Here is a 20,645-nt window from a genome sequence, read left to right on the forward strand (position 1 = left end):
AAGCAATGGCTCTCAAGGAACTACACCGGACTTTGTGCAAACTAGAAACCGCATATCCCGAGGCCGCATTTATCGTAGCTGTTGACTTTAATAAAGGAAATCTGAGGTAAATGTTTCCAAAATTCTACCAGCACATCTCCTGTGCTACACGTGGAGAGAACAAGGCCTTCCTCCGCCCTCCCTTTGGCAAATCAGATCACACCTCCATCCTGCACTTCCCCACCTATAGACAGGAACTTATGCATGAAGCACCTGTGGTAAGTGCTGTTCAATGTTGGTCTGACCAATCGGAATCTATGCTTCAAGTACGCTATTTCTCATTTCCCAATCCAGGCTAATGTGATGGGCTTGTCACTGTTAAGTAGCCTTCTGTAGCCTTGCGGGTCTATCCATCTGTAGTAAGCTTGTAGTGGCCAACTCATTGACAACTTCGGCTTTAGCTTGCTCATTGCTTATGCCTTCAGAAAGTATTCACACCTCTTGACTTTTGTGCTTAACAAGTCAGATAGTTGCATGGACTAACTCTGTGTGCAATAATGGTGTATAACATAATTTTGTAATGACTACCCATCTCTGTACCCCACACATACAATCATCTGTAAGGTCCCTCTGTCAGGCGTGTGCGTACTTGTGCTGAAGTCAGGTGCAGGAGAGCAGAGAATTGTGAACAGGCGCACACTTTATTTCGGCAGGAGAGAATATACCGACGGACGCAGCTGCGTCCAAAAACCTCCAGCCGACAAGGCAAAGTGTAAAACGTGCAAAAACAGTCACAACCGTCAAATGTATACAAACAGGCTTCGTGAAATAACACGAAGGAAAACGCACGCAAGCCTAGTGCGTACAAAAACACGAATCACAAAAACAATCTTACGCAAAGACACGAGGGGGAACAGCGGAATAAATACATGTAGATTGATTGGGGAATGAAAACCAGGTGTGCAGGGAACAAGACAAAACAAATGGATACATGAAAAATGGAGCGGCGATGGCTAGAAAGCCGGTGACGTCGACCGCCGAACGCCGCCCGAACAAGGGGAGGAGCCGACATCAGCGGAAGTTGTGACACCCTCTGTCGAACATAGACTTTTAAGCGCAGATTCAACGACAAAGACCAGGCTGGTTTTCCAATACCTCGCAAAGAATGGCACCTATTGGTAGATGGGTAGACATTGAATATCCCTTTGAGCATGGTGAAGTTATTAATTACACTTAGGATGGTTTATTAATATGCCCTGTTGCTACAAAGATCTACAGGGATCCTGTTGATGGAGTGTAAGGAAACTGCCCAGGGATTTTACCATGAGGCCAATGGGGAGTTAAATGTCTGTGATAGAAAACTGAGGATGGATCAACATTTATAGTTACTCCACAATACTAACATAAATTAGAGTGAGAAGGAGGAAGCCTGTACAGAAGAAAAATATTCCAAAACATGCATCATGTTTGCAACAAGGCACTAAAGTAATGCTGCAAAAGAACTGGCAAAGAAATTAACTTTTTGTGCATAATGTTTGGGGCAAATCCAATACATCACTGAGTTACCACTCTTTATATTTTTAAGCATGGGGGTGGCTGCATCGTGTTATGGGTATGCTTGTAATCGGCAAGGACTAGAGTTTATTTTGGGTGGGGGGGAGGGGTAAAGAGAAAAGGAATGGAGCTAAGCACAGGCATATTCTTAGAGGTAAACCTGGTTCAGTCTGCTTTTCACCAGACACTGGGAGACCAATCTGTATGGTTGAAAGAAATGGGGGGGGGGGTGGCTAATATGTCTGGCTGCATATCTGACTGGCATACTTACTGTAAATTGATAAATTATGTGACTAAACGCAACAAAAAGAAGAAGAAACTGTATTATGAAGCCAAGATCAATGAAAAAAACTTTGGAGTACGGGCAGAAAGAAATTATGGGCAGAAAGACAAATTCAACTCCATCTTTCATCGAATCAGATGGCTTATTCGTCACAAAACCATTGGATGTTGCCAATTATTTTAATGATTATTTCATTGGCAAAGTGGGCAAACTCATGCAGGAAATGTGAACAATGAACGGTGAGCAATTGTATGCATGCATAAAAAAAAATAAAAAAAATAATGAAAGAATAGCATTGCCAGTTTGAATTTTGTAAAGTTAGTGTGGGAGAGGTGGAAAAAGTATTGTTATCGATCAATAATGGCAAACCTCCTGGCATTGACAACTTAGATGGAAAGCTACTGAGGATTGTAGCTGACTCTATAGCCACTCCTATCTGTCATATTTTTAATCTGAGCCTAGAGGAAAGTCTTTGTCCTCAGGCCTGGAGGGAAGCCAAAGTCATTCCGCTACCCAAGAGTGGTAAAGCGGCCTTTACTGGTTCTAACAGCAGACCTATAAGCTTGCTGCCAGCTCTTAGCAAACTGTTGGAGAAAATAGTGTTTGACCAAATACAATGCTATTTCTCTGTAAACAAATTAACAACAGACTTTCGGTATGCTTATAGAGAAGGGCACTCAACATGTACTGTACTGACACAAATGATGGATGATGGGTTGAAAGAAATGTATAATAAGAAGATTGTGGGAGCTGTACTGTTAGATTTCAGTGCAGCCTTTGATATTATTGACCATAACCTGTTGTTGAAAAAACATATGTGTTATGGCTTTTCAACCTCAGCTCTGAATCCATGATATGGCAATCTATCTAATAGAACTCAAAGGGTTTTCTTTAATGGAAGCTTCTGTAATGCCAAACATGTAAAGTGTGGTGTACAGCAGTGCAACTCTCTAGGCCCTCTACTCTTTTCTATTTTTACGAATGACCTGGCACTGGCATTAAACAAAGCATGTGTGTCCATGTATGCTGATGATTCAACCATATACGCATCAGCAACCACAACTAATGAAGTCACTGAAACCCTTAACAAAGAGTTGCAGTCTGTTTTGGAATGGGTGGCCAGTAATAAACTGGTCCTGAACACCTCTATAACTGAGAGCATTGTCTTTGGTACAAATCATTCCTTAAGTTCTAGACCTCAGCTGACTGGTAATGAATGGTGTGGCTGTTGAACAAGTTGAGGAGACTAAATTACTTGGTGTTACTTTACATTGTAAACCGTCATGATCAAAACATATAGATTCAATGGTTGTAAAGATGGGGAGAGGTCTAGCCGTAATAAAGAGATGCTCTGCTTTTTTGACACCACACTCCAAAAAGCATGTTCTGCAGGCTCTGGTTTTGTCTAATCTTGATTATTGTCCAATCGTGTGGTCGAGGGCTGTAAGGAAAATGACATAAATACTATGCATGCCAGTCTCTCTTGGCTAAGTGTTGAGGAGAGACTGACTGCGTCACTTCTTCTTTTTATAAGAAACAATGTGTTGAAAATCCTAAATTGTTTGCATAGTTAACGTACACACAGCTCTGACACACACACTAATCCCACCAGACATGCCACCAGGGGTCTTTTCACAGTCCCCAAATCCAGAACAATTTCAAGAAAGCGTACAGTATTATAATAAAAAATAAACAGAATAAACAGCATACATGGTTTCAAAAAACAGATAAAGCAACAACTCGCGGCACAACTCCTCTCCCCTATTTGATCTAGATAGTTTGTGTGTATGCATTGATATGTAGGCTACATGTGCCTTTTTGTTATGTAGTTCTGTCTTTGAGTAGTTATTGTCTATTGATGTTCTGTATTATGTCATTCTGTATTATGTTTCATGTTTTGTGTGGACCCCAGGAAGAGTAGCTGCTGCTTTTGCAACAGCTAATGGGGATCCTAATAAAATACCAAATACCAGATCCACCTTTCAGCAGGACAATAACCTAAAATGCAAGGCCAAATATACACAAGTTACTTACCAAGACAACATTAAATGTTCCTGAGTGGCCTAGTTACAGTTTGACTAAAATTTGCTTACATTTTGGCATGATTTAACAGAACTTTAAGAACACAAAAAGTATTAAAGGCAAATATTGTACAATCCAGGTTTGCAAAGCTCTTAAGAGAGTTACCCAGAAAGACCTACAGATGTAATCGCTGCCAAAGGTGATTCTAACATGTATTGACTCAGGCGGTTGAATACTTATCTAATCAAAATATTGTTTTACTTTACAATTTTTCTTCCACTTTGACAGTATTTTGTTTAGATCATTGACAAGAAAATTGCAATCAAATCCATTTGAATCCCACTTTAACACAACAAAAGTGGAAAAAGTCTAAGGGTGTGAATACTTTCTGAAGGCACTGTAGAGCTTGTATTACCTATTTGCTGAAATGGGTGTGAGAGGGCGAAGTTCGTAACGTGGCTCGAAACACAATGTTGTTCTCAATGAACAAGAATGTGAACATATCTGCGGATATAAACATACTTATCGCTCTCAAATGTCTTTGGCCCGGTCAGAATTTGCTGTGAAGGGCTGCTTGAATGCAGACGGGAGCTAAGGTTGTTTTCTTTGCGTTTCCGTCCTGCTCCGTCGGTATGAATACTGGGGTGGTGTTGGCGTAAATGTGTCAACGTGTTTGAGGTGTTGGCAGCTGCATAGGCTATTCTCGTTGAGCAGTGGCGACATACTCTATCTGTCCATCGCCGTTGTAATCTACTGGGAAGCCAAAATGTTTTTCAAACTGGAGATTTAAACGATGAGGGAAAATCCTCATGGTTTATCGACCCCCAACACTAGTCATTGCACAGAACTAGTTCCCGGCTGCGCCTCTCTAAAGTACCGTTTGGAATTCGCCAATTAAGATTTGAATTCTCATTACATCGTGTGCAATAGGCTTTAGTTGTTTTAACGGAATAGACCATGTTTACTTCAGCTCAGATTTACTCAAGGCATACACCGCAGTGTAGTCATAGCCTATTCCTAGAGTTTTTTTTATTTTGTACATCTTTTTTTAATGTAATCATTCAGGTTCAGTGCAGACCGACCCGAGGTGTCCGTACCGAACGGTTCGATACGAATACGTGTACGGTTACATCCCAACAAGAAAGCAAAGGCTACTGAACTGAACAGAAGTGAGTGTAGCACTCACTTCTGTCATCATGAAGTGCATTTAAGGATCATATCACCTCCACTTTACCCGACACCCTAGATCCACTACAATTTGCATATTGCACCAACAGATCCACGGATGACACAATTGCCATTGCACTGCACACTGCCCTGGACAAGAGGAATACATATGTAAGAATGCTTTTAATCAACTACAGCTTAGTGTTCAACACCATAATGCCCTCCAAGCTCATCACTAATCTCAGGGCCCTCGGTCTGAACCCCTCCCTGTGCAACTGGGTCCTAGACTTGCTGACGGGCCGACCCCAAGTGGTGAAGGTAGGCAACAACACCTTTGTCAGGCTGATCCTCAACACACGGGCCCCACAGGGGTGTGAGCCCAGTACCCCCCTGTACTACCTCAGGAGGCTGAAGAAATTTGGCTTGGCCCCTAAGACCATCACAAACTTTTAAAGATGCACCATCGAGAGCGTTCTGCTGGGCTGTATCACTACCTGGTACGGCAACTACACTGCCTGCACTCAATGACATCTACCGTGTGTCACAGGAAGACCAAGAATCTCATCAAAGATCTCAGCCACCCGAGCCACGGCCTGTTCACCCCGCTACCATCAAGAAGTTATTATTTATTTGGACATCACACATTATAGTCTTATTCTTATACAGACATTGTACACACTCTCACTAAATTACATCCAATATCATACACATCAACATACTCAGATTTACTACACACATAATATCTTGTCTCAATTTTCTAACATCTGTGGCATTGGCTCACAGGCAAACATGCAAGGGAATAAAACAAATATTGCTAGAACCTATTTCTTGAAATCAGACATTTGAAAGCTCTAGTTTTGACCGTCGTAATAGCTCTGATGGCAGTAACTTTACAAGCACTAATTATTGTCAATTTAGACTGAGAATAGTATCTAGTTATGGTAAGGGGTGAAATAAGTATAGCCAGTAATAATTGTAATGGTTTAGCAGATTATTAAAAAAAGATCAGTCTTTACATTTCTAAAAGAAAAGGAATATAACATGTACTGTTTACAGGAAACTCACTCTACATCCTTAGATGAAGTTGCGTGGAAAAAGGAATGGGGTGGTGAAATCATTTTCTGTCATGGACAAAGGAACTCAAAAGGTGTGATGATATTAATGAACAAATATTACGATCTGAATGTGCAAATAGTCAGGAATGTTTCGCAAGGAAGGTGGATCCTTTTGAATATGAAAGTGGACGAAAACGAGATTTGGCTCATTAATCTATATTGTCCAAATCAGGATTATCCGTACTTTTATATCCGTACATGTATACCAATTTATGGTTGAGTCTCCGCAGGGTACCGTGGTATTGGGATTCTCTTGGCTCCAGCGACACAATTCCTCCATTGACTGGGCTACTGGTGCCATTGTGGGCTGGAGCTTGTCCTGCCACACTCATTGCCTGAAGTCAGCTCTGCCTGCCGCGGGAAGTGTTCCTGGGGGCTTGGAAATTGCCCCGACCTCTCCGCCAGCTTCGCAGAGTACCAGGACCTCCGGGAGGGGTTCAGTAAGGCCCGGGCCACTTCGATTCCGCAGCACCGACCGGTATCCAAGAAGGTCAAGCCTGAGGCGCTGGCATGCCGCTATAGTGCCGCGACTACACCCCCGGAAGCCGAGGCCTTTCCCCCCCGCTCCAAGATCATTGGCCCCTCTGCTGTTCATCCTCTGTTGCCCCTTACTCTCCGTATTTTTCCTACCCTTTCTGTGTCTAGAGTCAAAAACCATGTCTGACTGCCCCTTGTCTTCTGTTTCTAGGCCCATCCCTTCCCCCCGTGTCATTGGTGGCCAGCCAGCGTACACGGTGAGACGCCTCCTGAGGGTTTGGGGCAGGGATTTCCAGTACCTGGTTGACTGGGAGGGTTATGGCCCGGAGGAGAGGTGCTCGGTTCCCGCTAAAGACATCCTGGACCCGGGCCCTCATTGCCGACTTTCACCGCCGGCACCCCCAGTCAACCAGGTATCCGCCCAGGTGGAACGCCAGGTGGCGTCCCTAGGGGGGTAGGGGGGGTACTGTCACGTCCTGATCTGTTTCACCTGTCCTTGTGCTTGTCTCCATCCCCTCCAGGTGTTGCCCATCTTCCCCACTTAGCCTCTTGGTATTTATACCTATATTTTCTGTCTGTATGTGCCAGTTCGTCTTGTTTGTTCAAGTCAACTAGCGTTTATCTCTGCTCCTGTTTTTCCCCAGTCTCTCCTTTTCTCATCCTCCTGGTTTTTGACCCTTGCCATTCTTGACCCTGTACCCGCCCGCCTAACCACTCTGCCTGTCCCTGACCCTGCCTGCCGTACTGTTCCTTTGCTCCGCCTCTGGATTACCGACCTCTGTCTGACCTGAGCCTGCCTGCCGTCCTGTACCTTGGCCTCTACTCTGGATTATCGACCCCTGCCTTCCTTGACCTGTCGTTTGCCTACCCCTGTTGTTACAATAAACATTGTTACTTCACACAGACTGCGCTTGGGTCTTACCTTGATTCCTGATATATAGATTACTGCAGTGTTGGAGCTAGAAACATAAGCATTATGCTGTACTTGTGATAACATCTGCAAATCTGTGAATGCGACCAATATATTTGATTTGATTTCATGCTCTTCCTTCTGCCTCTCTGGAAATTCAGGACTTTTAATTAAGATTGTTTTGCTGACAAATGTCGCAACAGAATTAAGCATCATCTTGGCGAATATAGAATATTTATTTCTGAGAGAGAGAGAGACTTTCCTCTGTCAGGTATTTTGTTCTATAGAGCCTAGCTAATACCTTTTCTCAATCCTATTTTCCAGGTGGTGCTCCTGTCTGCCACCATGCCTCAGGATGTGCTGGAAGTCACCAAGAAGTTCATGCGTGACCCAATCCGTATCCTTGTGAAGAAGGAGGAGCTCACCCTGGAGGGTATTCGCCAGTTCTACATTAACGTGGAGAAAGAGGTATTGCTGTTCTAGTTGCTTGTTCTAGAAAAGTATATATAGATAAAATATTAGGCTCTTTATATATGCTTGTGATACAAGAGTTTCGTGAGGCTCTTTGCTCTACTAGTAATAAATAATAATAAATCAACTCATGGAGCATCCTATATGTAAGTAAAACAGTTGATTTTAACATTTTTAAAAAATGTATCTAAAAGAAGAACACAGGTCATGAAGTAGACACATTTTGTCAATACAACACAGTAACTCTTTGGGCTCGGAATTGCCTGGGATCTCAAGATACGATATGCAATTTATTGCCCATCGAGGTTTCAAACATATTGCTCACCATACGTCTGCTTCAGAGGGACAAGAGAGAGCCGTGAGAAAACAAATTTTGATCAGTTATGGAAATAAGTGCTCAAATCAAATTGGCTCCCTATTTAACACCAGACTGCAACATTCTAACAGTGTAATTAATAAATGTATTATATGCTATCTCAAAAATATTCATTTTTTTTATTGTGTTTACGAAGGCCTTGGATAGCATTGAAATACGATTTGTATTTAATTTAAAATAACACAATAGTGTTTTCATTAGTTTGTTACTGTAGGCTATATGTAAAAACAAAACAAACAAACAAATTCATTAAAGTGTTGCGTTAAGAAGCAGTGCGGCTTGGTTGGGTTGTGTATTGGAGGACGCATGACTTTCAACCTTCGTCTCTCCCGAGCCCGTACAGGAGTTGTAGCGATGAGACAAGATAGTAGCTACTAAACAATTGGATACCACGAAATTGGGGAGAAGAAAGGGTAAAATTCAAAAACAAACAAAGAAAAGTGTTCAACAACATTTTTGAAAATACCCCAACCACGAGCCGTCTAATGATGAAAACATCTGTAACCTAAACATAAGTGCCAAGTGGCCTTGTTAAAATCAGAACAAAAGCAATAATGGCATTATAATGGGCTCCAAAGGTATTGAGACAGTAAGCAAAACTTATTTTTGTTTCGGGGTGATTATCAGCTGGGAAATGCACTTTCACTTGTCGGGAGAAGGAGCAGAGCAGGCCCTACTGTCGGGAGAAGGAGGGGCAACGGGGGGAACCATAAAAATATGACACGCCCTCCTAAAACTGGTTAGAACTCCAGTTTTGATACTGTATGTAACTATCGATTTTTGCAACCAGTCCCTCCTGCAGCAAAGCACCCCCACAACATGATGCTGCCACCCCCGTGCTTCACGGTTGGGATGGTGTTCTTCGGCTTGCAAGCCTCCCCTTTTTTCCTCCAAACATTATGATGGTCATTATGGCCAAATAGTTATATTTTTGTTTCATCAGACCAGAGGACATTACTCCAAAAAGTACAATCTTTGTCCCATGTGCAGTTGCAAAGTGTCGTCTGGCTTTTTTATGGCAGTTTTGGAGAAGTGGCTTCTTCCTTGCTGAGTGGCCTTTCAGGTTATGTCGATATAGGACTCGTTTTTACTGTGGCTATAGACACTTTTGTACCTGTTTCCTCTATCATCTTCACAAGGTCCTTTGCTGTTAATTGATTTGCACTTTTAGCACCAAAGTACATTCATCTCTAGGAGACAGAATGCGTCTCCTTCCTGAGCGTTATGACGGCTGCGTGGTCCCATGGTGTTTATACTTGCGTACTATTATTTGTACAGATGAATGTGGTACCTTCAGGCGTTTTGGAAATTGCTCTCAAGGATGAACCTGACTTGTGGAGGTCTACAATTATTTTTCTGAGGTCTTGGCTGATTTCTTTTGATTTTCCCATGACGTCAAGCAAAGAGGCATTTGAATGTAGGCCTTGAAATACATCCACAGGTACACCTCCAATTGACTCAAATAATGTAAATTAGCCTATCAGAAGCTTCTAAAGCCATGACACCATTTTCTGGAATTTCCCAAGCTGTTTAAAGGCACAGTCAACTTAGTGTATGTAAACTTCTGACCCACTGGAATTGTGATAGTGAATTATAAGTAAAATAATCTGTATGTAAGCAATTGTTGGAAAAATTACTTGTGTCATGCACAAAGTAGATGTCCTAACCGACTTGCCAAAACGATTGTTTGTTAACATTAAATGTGCAGAGTGGTTGCAAAACGAGTTTTAATGACTCCAACCTTAGTGTATGTAAACTTCCGACTTCAACTGTAGAATACTAATCAGTAAGCAGGTTTCCAATGACCCAGGTCTATTAGACAAAAGCTAAAATCTTTGCGACATCTGTAATGGAAACGGCAGATTTGTGGGGCACGTGGTGTCATCATGTAACTATAAAGCTCAACATTTAGTTCTAAATTATACTGCTTGCAAAATTATTTTTTAGAACTATAAAAACGTTTTTTTTCAGGACATTGACTGACTTTAAAGAATGCCGAAATTGCTTCGCTTTTCTTTTCTGGTTGGCTGGCAAGTTTCACCGCTACAGGAGTGCAAGTGTCACCATGCCACGAACCGTGGCTATATGTATAACACATGAGAATTATTAGAATATGGCAAATATTAGTCAATTATTGCATTCTATGTATGCTGGTGTGAGGGCATACAGGCTGTCGGCAATGCATTAATGCGCAATTTAATGGTAACACTTTAATCACTTCATTTTTTTTTGACACTGTAGGGTTTTTGCGAAAGTGTGACGTCATTACATCCAGCTGAGTTTATCGATACAAGATATTTTAATGGAAACGCACCGTAGCAGGCAATTGTCGCATGTATTTTCTGTGCAAGCATTCTAAATGTTGACCATCACTGGAAAGGTTCATGAAAACATAGCTAGTGATGAGTTTAGAGATCGCCTCTCCTTCGTTAAACTTGTAGTACTTGATTATTTGATTATCAAGATGGTTGATTTTGTATGAAAAAATCTTTCTACAGTGATACTAATAATGTGTAGCTATATCCTTATAAGCACCCTTTTAAATGTTTTTGGGGTCCCGAGTTCCCTCCATCTCCCATGCTGTTAGAGGAACGGAGTTCTTTGGCAAAGAAAGCAGACTGCTCTCCACCGTGGCTGGGATCTCTCCCTCTCCACTACTTAGCTATAAAGTAACGTTACTCCCATGTCTTCAGTCTCAATTCAACCCCCTTTCCATTGTTAGGAGTGGAAGCTGGACACCCTGTGTGATCTGTACGAGACCCTGACCATAACCCAGGCTGTGATCTTCATCAACACCCGCAGGAAGGTGGACTGGCTGACTGAGAAGATGCATGCCAGGGACTTTACTGTCTCTGCCCTGGTAAGAGCTCCTGCACCTCCAGCTCTGTGTCCATGTCCCACAGTGTTGTCATACCTAACACCCAGGTATGTGTTTGGTGATGGACATACAGTGGGGCAAAAAAGTATTTAGTCAGCCATGAATTGTGCAAGTTCTCCCACTTAAAAATATGAGAGAGGCCTATAATTTTCATCATAGGTACATTTCAATTATGACAGACACAATTAGGAAAAAAACAACAGAAAATCACATTGTAGGATTTTTAATAAATTTATTTGCAAATTATGGTGAAAAATAAGTATTTGCAAGCATCTTACAAGCAAGATTTCTGGCTCTCACAGACCTGTAACTTCTTCTTTAAGAGGCTCCTCTGTCCTCCACTCGTTACCTGTATTAATGGCACCTGTTTGAACTTGTTATCAGTATAAAAGACACCTGTCCACAACCTCAAACAGTCACACTCCAAACTCCATTATGGCCAAGACCAAAGAGCTGTCAAAGGACACCAGAAACAAAATTGTAGACCTGCACCAGGCTGGGAAGACTGAATCTGCAATAGGTAAACAGCTTGGTTTGAAGAAATCAACTGTGGGAGCAATTATTAGGAAATGGAAGACATACAAGACCACTGATAATCTCCCTCAATCTGGGGCTCCACGCAAGATCTCACCCCGTGGGGTCAAAATGATCACAAGAACGGTGAGCAAAAATCCCAGAACCACACGGGGGGGGGATCTAGTGAATGACCTGCAGAGAGCTGGGACCAAAGTAACAAAGCCTACCATCAGCAACACACTACGCCAGGGACTCAAATCCTGCAGTGCCAGACGTGTCCCCCTGCTTAAGCCAGTACATGTCCAGGCCTGTCTGAAGTTTGCTAGAGAGCATTTGGATGATCCAGAAGAAGATTGGGAGAATGTCATATGGTCAGATGAAACCAAAATATAACTTTTTGGTAAAAACTCAACTCGTTGTGTTTGGAGGACAAAGAATGCTGAGTTGCATCCAAAGAACACCATACCTACTGTGAAGCATGGGGGTGGAAACATCATGCTTTGGCGCTGTTTTTCTGCAAAGGGACCAGGACGACTGATCCGTGTAAAGAAAAGAATGAATGGGGCCATGTATCGTGAGATTTTGAGTGAAAACCTCCTTCCATCAGCAAGGGCATTGAAGATGAAACGTGGCTGGGTCTTTCAGCATGACAATGATCCCAAACGGGCAACGAAGGAGTGGCTTCGTAAGAAGCATTTCAAGGTCCTGCAGTAGCCTAGCCAGTCTCCAGATCTCAACCCCATAGAAAATCTTTGGAGGGAGTTGAAAGTCCGTGTTGGCCAGCAACAGCCACAAAACATCACTGCTCTAGAGGAGATCTGCATGGAGGAATGGGACAAAATACCAGCAACAGTGTGTGAAAACCTTGTGAAGACTTACAGAAAATGTTTGACCTCTATCATTGCCAACAAAGGGTTTATAACAAAGTATTGAGATAAACTTTTGTTATTGACCAAATACTTATTTTCCACCATAATTTGCAAATAAATTCATTAAAAATCCTACAATGTGATTTTTTTGGATTTTTTTTTCTTCTCATTTTGTCTGTCATAGTTGAAGTGTACCTATGATCAAAATTACAGGCCTCTCATATTTTTAAGTGGGAGAACTTGCACAATTGGTGGCTGACTAAATACTTTTTTGCCCCACTGTATGGGTTGATAATGGTTAGTGTTATGTGCGTTGATGTTTTAGTAATAATATGTTGTCATATACCACTCAGGTATGTGGAGGATGATGATGAACAAAGGCATACAGGGCCTTCAGAAAGTTTTCACACCCCTTGACTTTTTCCACATTTTGTTGTGTTACAAAGTGGGATTCAAATTGATTGAATTGTTATTTTTTTGTCAACGATCTACATAAAATACTCAAAGTGTAAGAAAAATTCTAACAATTTGTATATAAAAAAAGACGAACTAAATAAAACCCTAATATATCTTGATTAGATAAGTGTTCAATCCCCTATGTCAGTACATGTTAGAATCTCCTTTGTCAGCAATTACAGCTGTGAGTCTTTCTGGGTAAGTCTCCCATTTATTTATTTTAATGTTATTTTTTTTACTCTTCAAGCTATGTCAAATTGCTTGTTGATCATTGCTCGACAATCATTTTCAGGCTGTAACACAACAAAATGTAGAACAAGTGAAGGGGTATGAATACTTTCTGAAGTCTCTGTATTATGTAACTTGTTAAGCAAATATTCAAACCTTTGCATTGCTGGCTCTCTGCGGTTTTAGGCTGGGTTTCTGTATCAGCACTTTGTAACATGTGGTTGTGAAAATGGCCTTATAAATCCATTTGATTTGATACTCCTGGACTTATTTAGGCTTGCCATAACAAAGGGGTTAAATGCTTTTTGACTCAAGACATATCAGCTTTTCATTTTGAATTTATTTGTAAAAAAGAAAATTGGAAAAACTTAATTCCAATTTTATATTATTAGAGTGTTGTGTGTAGGCCAGTGACAAAGAAATCTAAATGTTATACATTTTAAATTTAGGCAGTAACACAATAAAATGTGGAAAAAGTCAATGGGTGTGAATACTTTCTGAAAACTGATAACAGTTTATGAGCTGGGTTTCCAGGTGCCGATTTATACCTAGTCCTGGATTAAAAGCATGATCTCTCGGACTAGCTCAATCTGTGTCTGGGAGAGTGCCGTTGATTTTTTAAAAGTGGTTAGTTCCACCCCCTGTCTTTTGAGTGGCACTGAGTCTTATCTGCCAGGGGGAGAGAGACAAAGCCATATTCATCCCAAACCGACTCTGCCGTGAGCAACGGGTTGGTACATGCTATCGGCACAAACTCGTCATTGAGTTGAACACTTAATACGGGCACAGGGTTGAAGTGTCTGTAATTTATCCTATTGAGATGTCATCGTTTACATTAAACACATTAGTTTGCAATATCTACAGAAGCCACAGCCTTCGATCTCCACAGTATAGTTCCTATCTTTGTCACAAAGTTCCTCCTGTACTTCTTAGTGCCTCTATTTGTGCAGAAATCATCCCGTTGATCTGGTTAGATCAGCATTTGTATGATTCCCATAGATCATTATTTGTATGATTCCCATAGATCAGCATTTGTATATTTTCCATAGATCAGCATTTGTATGATTCCTATAGATCAGCATTTGTATGATTCCCATAGAACAGCAGTTGTATATTTTCCATAGATCAGCATTTGTATTATTCCCATAGATCAGCAGTTGTATGATTCCCATAGATCAGCATTTGTATGATTCCCATAGATCAGCAGTTGTATGATTCCCATAGATCAGCATTTGTATGATTCCCATAGATCAGCAGTTGTATGATTCCCATAGATCAGCATTTGTTGTGTCTTTTTTATGATTTTTGTAACTGTTTGATCTTGGTACGGTATCGAGATTCATGAAATGCTTGTGGCGTTCATTCACTAAGGTGATGTCAGATCCAGGCTAACTATCTTGTCTGACTATAAGTGGCTCGGTATAAGAGTGTCTGCTAAATGTAGTGTCGTCCTTCCTCCCCAGCACGGTGACATGGACCAGAAGGAGAGGGACCTGATCATGAGGGAGTTCCGCTCTGGCTCCAGCCGTGTTCTCATCACCACAGATCTGCTGGTGAGTTGAGTTCAGGACTACCTTGGTAGAGCACGCTGTGCCCTGAATCTTTTCATATGTTGGATGTAAAATTATGTTAATATCTTAATTGAATGTGTAAGTGGGCTCTATATGATTTATTTAATTAGCCTACTCTTAATGAGAGTGATGACAGTGATGACAAAGTTTGAATCAAGTGGCAACATGTATACATTTTTAGTATGTGATCACTGTTGGATCTGAACCCATAACCTTTGGCATTGCTATCACCACACTTTCTTACCAACTGATCCACACAGGACTATGCTAGCCTGCACCAGTGTTCAGGGTAATAAAGCAATGGCAGCTAGAGGTCAGGCATTGCAGGAGTGCTGATCATGTTTCTCCTTTCAGGCCCGAGGAATTGATGTTCAGCAGGTGTCTCTGGTTATCAACTATGACCTGCCGACCAACCGTGAGAACTACATTCACAGGTAGGAGGGACCCTTAGGGATGCGTGGTATAGTGTATTTTACTATATACTGGTAATGATGCAGAGGCCTGAATGTTTGGTTTGTTAAATGTGATATGCTACTCCGCTAAATGTGATATGCTACGACCACTTGCGCTCAGTCTGCATAGTTAATACAGCACTTGCGACAAGATGTTGATGACAACGATGCTCATTTCCACTTTGCTTCTTAATATAAATCCACAAGCGTTGTGTGTCTTGCGGTGTGCAAACAGCTAGTGTCTTTTTTTAGCAAGTTGTTGCTAAAATTGTATAGTTTTAGCTGCTAATGCTAATCACCAGTTAGCTAATACAGCCTGATACCAGTGCTGGTGTAGGCCTAAGTCATCATTGTTTTTGTGCAACAGTATCTTCTAAATCAAAGAGGAATAGGCGAAGCATGAAAATGTTAGCTATATGATGTAGCTAAGAGAAAACATTTAATGTAGCTAGATTATAGGGTCCCCTAGGTAACACTGACCAACACTTTGGTTCCTATCCTGTCACAATAATTCCTCCCTGGGCTTTTTCATTCGTTGTCATGTCAAACAACAGTGTATTCAAAGTGCTCACTATTATATTGTTACTATAGAATTTGAATAATCATTCTATTGCCTTGATTCCAACAGTTCACCCAAGTGTTTTGATCTAAATCGCAATTACAATGTTTTGGTAAATATGAGATTTTTTGGGCACATATCGTGCAGCCCTATGTAGCAGTGTGGAAATGATCTCAAAGGAGTGCAGAAATTGATTAAAATGCTGAGTATTTAGTTTGATTTAACAATATTAAGCAATCAGAATGGAGAAAGCCCCATTGAAATCCCTTAGTGGGGAATTCCGACCCGAGTTTAAGCGTGTGTAAATTTAACGGAATTCCCTTTTTATGCACTTTTCTATCTATGTGTATTCTGACCTTAAACTTAAACATGAGAATAGCATGCTATTCACCCGCTTTTTGTTTGGGCTGAATATCAAAAAAATGGTTTGGCGGATCTGCGTCTACAGATACTGTATTCTCACCGTGACTTAATTCCAACATAATTCCACCACCTTTACGGACGATGAAACCTGTCAGTTCCATGGGGAATTTTTTTTATATATAGAGAACACCATTCTCCCTGCATTGTAATTGATAAAGGAAAATTGATAAGAGCTATTGATAAGAACTAGGTAAATGAGTAAGACGTTTAAATAAGGCATTTGTAAATATAAATTAGTATTGTTTTAGATCTATTTTACCTTAACGATGGAGACAAATGTGAAACCAGTCATATGGCAGCAATGTCCACAATGAAGTTTATATGAAATTCTGGCCTTGGGATAGCATTTGGAGACCCAAGCTATAGGCCTCTGCAGCCGTGCGCAAATTACAGTATAGCAACAAACCAACGGAGAAGATTCATGATTTCTAGAATGTTTTAATTATACCCAGACTTTTCACTGCATTTGTATTGTGTTAAATATTAGCCCACTATCAGTAGCCACTGTCAGGTATACCCGCATTACATTTACAGTGCCTTCGGAACGTAAGCTATTCACACCCCTTTTTTCACACCCCCGTTTTTCAATGCATCGCAAAGAAGGGCACCTTGAGGAAAACCTGGTTCAGGCTGCTTTCCAACACACTGGGAACTTTTAGCAGGACATTAACCTAAAACACAAGGCCAAATCTACACTGGAGTTGCTTAGCAAGATGACATTGAATGTTCCGGAGTGGCCTAGTTACAGTTTTGACTTAAAAATCGGCTTAAAAATCTATGGCAAGATTTGAAAATGGTTGTCTAGCAAAAACCAACTTGAGAGATGTTGAAGAATTGAAGAATAATGTGCAAATATTGTACAATCCAGGTGTGCAAAGCTCTTGCAATGTTTTTGATTCATCTGCAGTTTTCTCCTTTCACAGCCATTAAACTCTGTAACGGTTTTAACATCACCATTGTCCTCCTGGTGAAATCCCTGAGTGATTTCCTTCCTCCTCTGACAAGTGAGTCAGGAAGGACGCCTGTTTCTTTGTAGTGACTGGGTGTATGGATTAGGGTTGTCCCCGACCCCAAAAAATATTGCTTGACCAAAAGTAGTCTCTTCTTTCGACCAATCGATTGGTTGACATTTTTAAACGTGTACTTTTCCATCTATAGACACACACTTTGTGCTTTAATAAAATCAACTATATCTACTGAACTTGTCTGATGCTTTAAGCATGCTGTTTGATTAAATAATTAAGGCCCACAAATGTCTCGAGGAGGCCAGATATCACGATGGCCTAACCAGAAGAAAAAAACTTGTCTACCCCCTTGCGCATGCTGAATAAATGCTGAATAAATTTAATTCAACCGCTGAAACGATTGTCAATAAAGTTGTCAGTACATTTATCTAAATCCATCCTTTTAAATTTGCTGTACTTTTTTTTTTTCTTTTTTTTTTTTTTTTCTCGACACTCACTAACGCTTCAGAATATTAGGGATCAATGAAAGAAAGCCATGTAAATACACAAATTCGTCTCCTTTTCAGCACCAATTGGTAGATTTAAAAAATACTTTGATCTTGATACTCTGATTGTTCAATCCATGAAATATTGGAAGGTGAGAAAGTTGTACAATACGTTAGAACAAAAATAAGTTGATGTTGGCTAGTGAACAATGCCAGAAATGCAAAACAAACTTTGTGCAAAACGAACTTCCAGAAGTAATCAAGGCACAAGTGAATTTTTCCCAATACTTTTGGTTCCTTAAAATAGAGGGACTATGTACAAGAATTGCTGTAATTTCTAAACGATTCACCCGATATGGATGAAAATTCCCTCAAAGTAAGGCTGATAGTCTGCACTTTAACTTCCTTGTATCATTTCAATTCCAAAGTGCTGAAGTACAGAGTCAAAACAACAATGTGTCACTGTCCCAATACTTTTGGAGCTCACTCTAATTAAAACATTCTAGAAATCATAAATAAACTCTGTAGGTTTGGCGTTATACTGCCATTTGTGCATGGCTACAGAAGCCTATACCTCGGGTCTCCAAATTTCACCCCAAGTTATAAGGCCAGCATTTCATGAACTTCACTGTGGGAAAGGTGATATGTTGATATGCTTCAGTTTGCTACCCTTTGACTGGTTTCACATTTATTTTGATTTATTTACAATCCCCTTATCCAAACGGCTTACTAATTTACCTAGCTCTAATCAATAGTGCATGGAGAATGGTGTTATTTCTGTTGGATAAAAGAAAGATGTTCTACTTGGAACCGACAAGTTGCTCTACGTTATTCATCGTGCGTAAAGGTAGTGGAATTATGAGGGAATGAGGTAGATGTCAGAATACGGCGTATAAAGACGCCTTTGCCACAACTTAAGTTTTTGGGTCTCCACCCCAGAATGAATAGCGTGTGAATAGCATGCTATTCTCATGCTTAAATTAAAGGTCAGAATATGCATAGAGAGAAAGAAGTGCATTAAAAGGGAATCATGTATAATTTTTGTGTGCTTAACTCAGGTTTGAATTCCACCTGTAGAATTTGTTGCCACCCTAGTTATAAAGCGAATGAATCAGGAATTCTTGTTTATTTTTTTTTACATTTCCAGAGTTATCTATATTGATCTGCTCACATTCCTCCTGGTTTGTTTCATTTCATGTTTATTTCACTACTGTTTTAATTCTAAATGCAGATCGGCAGCGTTCATATTAACCTTGTCTTTAAATGTTGTGTGCCAGGATCGGGAGAGGAGGCCGTTTTGGCAGAAAGGGTGTTGCCATCAACATGGTGACAGAGGAGGACAAGCGCACTCTCCGGGACATTGAGACGTTCTACAACACCACAGTAGAAGAGATGCCCATGAATGTGGCTGACCTGATCTAGAGTAGAGCCCCCTGCCCCTGGCGCCCTGCCTGCTGGTGGTCTACATACCACTATCATCTCACTGTTCTCTAAAATCTCCCATTTCCTATCTATCACCCACCTATATTCCCACCTATCCAAGCCTCTCCTGTGTATCCCAATTTTGCGCTCTTAAATGGGGTAGGGGAACCCCCGGTTTCCCCTCCTTTTCCATGCCCTCTGCGGTCCCTCAGCTCAGCCCCACTCATTTGGTTCTCTATGGCTTAAAGGAAAGAGACCACCTCTCCTGCTAGCCTTGCATTATAAAAACCTAGAATTGTATGTTTACTTGGCCACAGACGAGGATCAGTATGTTTGCATTAGCAGCAGACTTCATGTCCTTATGTTGTATACAAGGACACTTGGGACTCCATTTCAATAGGAAATGGTAACTTCTTTTGGGAATGGGGATTGCACTATGCAGTTGCAGTCTTTGTTATTTGCATTGAAGTTGTTATATTCTATCACTCTCCATTGCTGATATGCAGTAGATTTTCTGCAGGAGAGTTTTTAAACAAACAAAGGATGACATTGTTTATAAAAATGTTTTAAAAAATCCTCCATGTGCCTCCTTGAAAGTAGAGCTATTCATTTTAACACTGTTAATGAGTGGTAAGACACAAGCTGTTGGTAGATATTTTGATTGAATATATAAAACTACCCATATTTAATTCTAAAGTGTATAATTTACATTTCACAAAGGTTGGCATTTTGGGGGAGAAACTGAAGGTGTACAGAGGGGGCTATTGGGGTTTTTGCTTTGAGTGCAAAGACATTTGATGGACTACATGGAATAAAATTCCAGTATAAACATTTTATTTATTTTCCACACCTTTTTTTATTCATTAGTTTGGTTTCATTTTACAAATTGGGGAAGGGGGGTGACTTCAATAAAGTTACCAAATAAATAATGTGTTTGTTTTGCCAGTTATTCATCATGTTAATATAATCAATAGCTATGTTTCCATTAACTTGTCCAGTGATTCATTTTTTTTGTCGACACTAACCAGGTTTTCATCCAACCTTATTATGCGAGTAAAGTACATGTTGCAGAAAAAATGTCATGACAGGCCTGATGGAAACAGAACATTCTCCGGTTAACTTTCCAAATGCAGACAACAAAATACGCTAGACAAGGTGGGATCTTTTAGTGTCTACCAAATAATCATCATATTGAAGTAAACTTGGGTGCCACGCGATGACGTGTTGTCCTCCCACAACGACTCATTGGGAAAGTGTGCAGTTTATTAGGCTACATATGAAATATATGACGATGAACTTCACAGGGTGGTGAAAGTGCAATGTGATGAGTTTGATGCTCCTCTCCAATATCGAGAGTCTTATTCTGGTGACATGATCATCGATGCTTGGCTGCCGTTTGACAAATAAAAATAATATTGGTCTGCCAAATTCCATCGATCCAGGCCAGAAGGATCCACTGGCTGTGTC

General features: G+C 40.8%; 1 protein-coding gene across 1 annotated transcript in view; it reads left to right on the plus strand.

The window, feature by feature from the left end:
• Positions 1-20,104, plus strand: part of LOC139418722 (eukaryotic initiation factor 4A-I) — a 35,391-nt gene extending 15,287 nt beyond the window's left edge. Inside the window, exons 7-11 of the mRNA XM_071168376.1 lie at positions 7,832-7,975; positions 11,077-11,214; positions 14,765-14,854; positions 15,227-15,306; positions 19,034-20,104. Of these exons, the coding sequence (XP_071024477.1) occupies positions 7,832-7,975; positions 11,077-11,214; positions 14,765-14,854; positions 15,227-15,306; positions 19,034-19,178 (597 nt within the window). The 3' untranslated portion in view covers positions 19,179-20,104. The remainder of the gene's footprint in view (positions 1-7,831; positions 7,976-11,076; positions 11,215-14,764; positions 14,855-15,226; positions 15,307-19,033) is intronic.
• The last annotated feature ends 541 nt before the right edge of the window (positions 20,105-20,645 follow it).

This window comes from Oncorhynchus clarkii, chromosome 10 (genome assembly GCF_045791955.1).
Source record: "Oncorhynchus clarkii lewisi isolate Uvic-CL-2024 chromosome 10, UVic_Ocla_1.0, whole genome shotgun sequence".
Classification (NCBI taxonomy): Eukaryota; Metazoa; Chordata; class Actinopteri; order Salmoniformes; family Salmonidae; genus Oncorhynchus; species Oncorhynchus clarkii.